The sequence below is a fragment of the Monoraphidium neglectum genome (assembly GCF_000611645.1).
Source record: "Monoraphidium neglectum strain SAG 48.87 unplaced genomic scaffold scaffold04862, whole genome shotgun sequence".
NCBI lineage: Eukaryota > Viridiplantae > Chlorophyta > Chlorophyceae > Sphaeropleales > Selenastraceae > Monoraphidium > Monoraphidium neglectum.
Window position 1 is genome coordinate 1609 of NW_014008768.1, and position 1417 is coordinate 3025.

Here is a 1417-nt window from a genome sequence, read left to right on the forward strand (position 1 = left end):
GGGAGAGGGTGGGGGCGTGAACAGGCAGGGACGCCCGGTGGTCGCGAGACGTGCGGACCTTGGTGGTGGCCAGGGTGTAGCCCGTGGGCTGCGCCTCCATCGCCGCACGCGCCACGTCGCCGAAGTCCGCCTTCTCGTCGCCCTCCTCGTCGCCGGCCCCCGCCTTGGCGCCGCCGCCGCCCGCCGCCGCGCCGCTCGCCGCCTCGGGCTCGGGCGCCGCCGCCGCCGTCGCCACGGCCTCGCTGCCGCCCTCGCCGGCCGCGCTGGCCGGCACGGCAGCGGCGCTGGCCGCGGCGGCGGGCTGCTGCTGTTGCGTCTCGTCTTGCTGCTGCTGCTGCTGCTCCTCCCCCACAGGAGCCTCCCCCGCAGCCGCCGCCTTTGCCCGTTTCCGCGCCTTGCGCTTCGGCCGGGCCCCCTCCTCCTCCTCCTGCTGCTGCTCCCCGTCCGAGGAGTGGTGCTGCTGCTCTGCGTCGCCGTCCGGGACCACAAAGCCGTACCTACAACACACATAACAAGGCGTCACACGAGGAGCACCGACCTCAAACGGCTTGCCGCGTCGCGTTGCAGCGGGCGCCGGGCACCCACGCGTGCGTCACTCATTTAGTGCCAGCCGGCCCACCTGCCACCTGCCGCCCATCCAGGCGGCCGTGTCGCAATAATCTGCCCTTCCAACAGACCGGGCCCACCGAGCTGCGCCGCCTGCCTCGAAATCAGTCCACCACCCTCACTGCCATTCCTCCCTCCCGCACGCACCTGGCCAGCAGCTGGTCCAGGGGCAGGTCCGCCTCCGCCTCAAGATCATTGAGCTCGTCCGCCGGCGCCTCCTCCTCCGCCTCTGCCATCCTCTCCTCCTCCTCAAGCGTCGCCTCGTCGTCCTCGCTCTCCTCCTCGCCGGACGCAAAGTCCGTGTCCTCATCACCACCCCCCGCCTTTGGCGCAACAGAGGGCTTCTTGTTCTGCTGCTGCTGCTGCTGTTGCTGCTGTGGTGCCGGCCCGGCTGCGTCCGCCGCTGCGGTGGGTGCCGCCGTGCCCGCGGCGGCCGCGGCCCCGCGGCGCGGGCGCTTTGCTGCGGCGCCCTCGGGCGCCCCCGCGTCGCCGCCGCCGCTGCGGCGCCGCTTGCCCGGCTCCGCGTGCTGCTGCTCCTGCTCGTCCGGCTGCCCGTTCGGTGCGCCGCACTGCTGCTGCTGCTGCTGCTGCTGCTGCTGCGCCTCCTCGTCTGCCGGCTGGTCGTCTTCCAGCGGCTCCTCTTGCGCCAGCACATCCAAGCCCTCCTCCTCCTCCTCCTCCTCCTCCTCCCCCTCCTCCTCGCCGCCCCCTTCCTCGTCTTCCCCGCCTTCCTCCCCATTTTCCTCCTCCTCCTCCTCTCCACCCTCCCCCTCCTCCCGCTCCTCCTCGTCCGCGTCCATCGGCTCCGCGC

General features: G+C 73.0%; 1 protein-coding gene across 1 annotated transcript in view; it reads right to left on the reverse strand.

Moving 5' to 3' along the window:
* The window catches only part of MNEG_14899 (Snf2-related CREBBP activator protein), a gene marked incomplete at both ends in the record, with an annotated part of 4189 nt that overhangs the window by 1534 nt on the left and 1238 nt on the right, over positions 1-1417 (reverse strand). Inside the window, 2 exons of the mRNA XM_014036630.1 lie at positions 59-497; positions 754-1409. Of these exons, the coding sequence (XP_013892084.1) occupies positions 59-497; positions 754-1409 (1095 nt within the window). The remainder of the gene's footprint in view (positions 1-58; positions 498-753; positions 1410-1417) is intronic.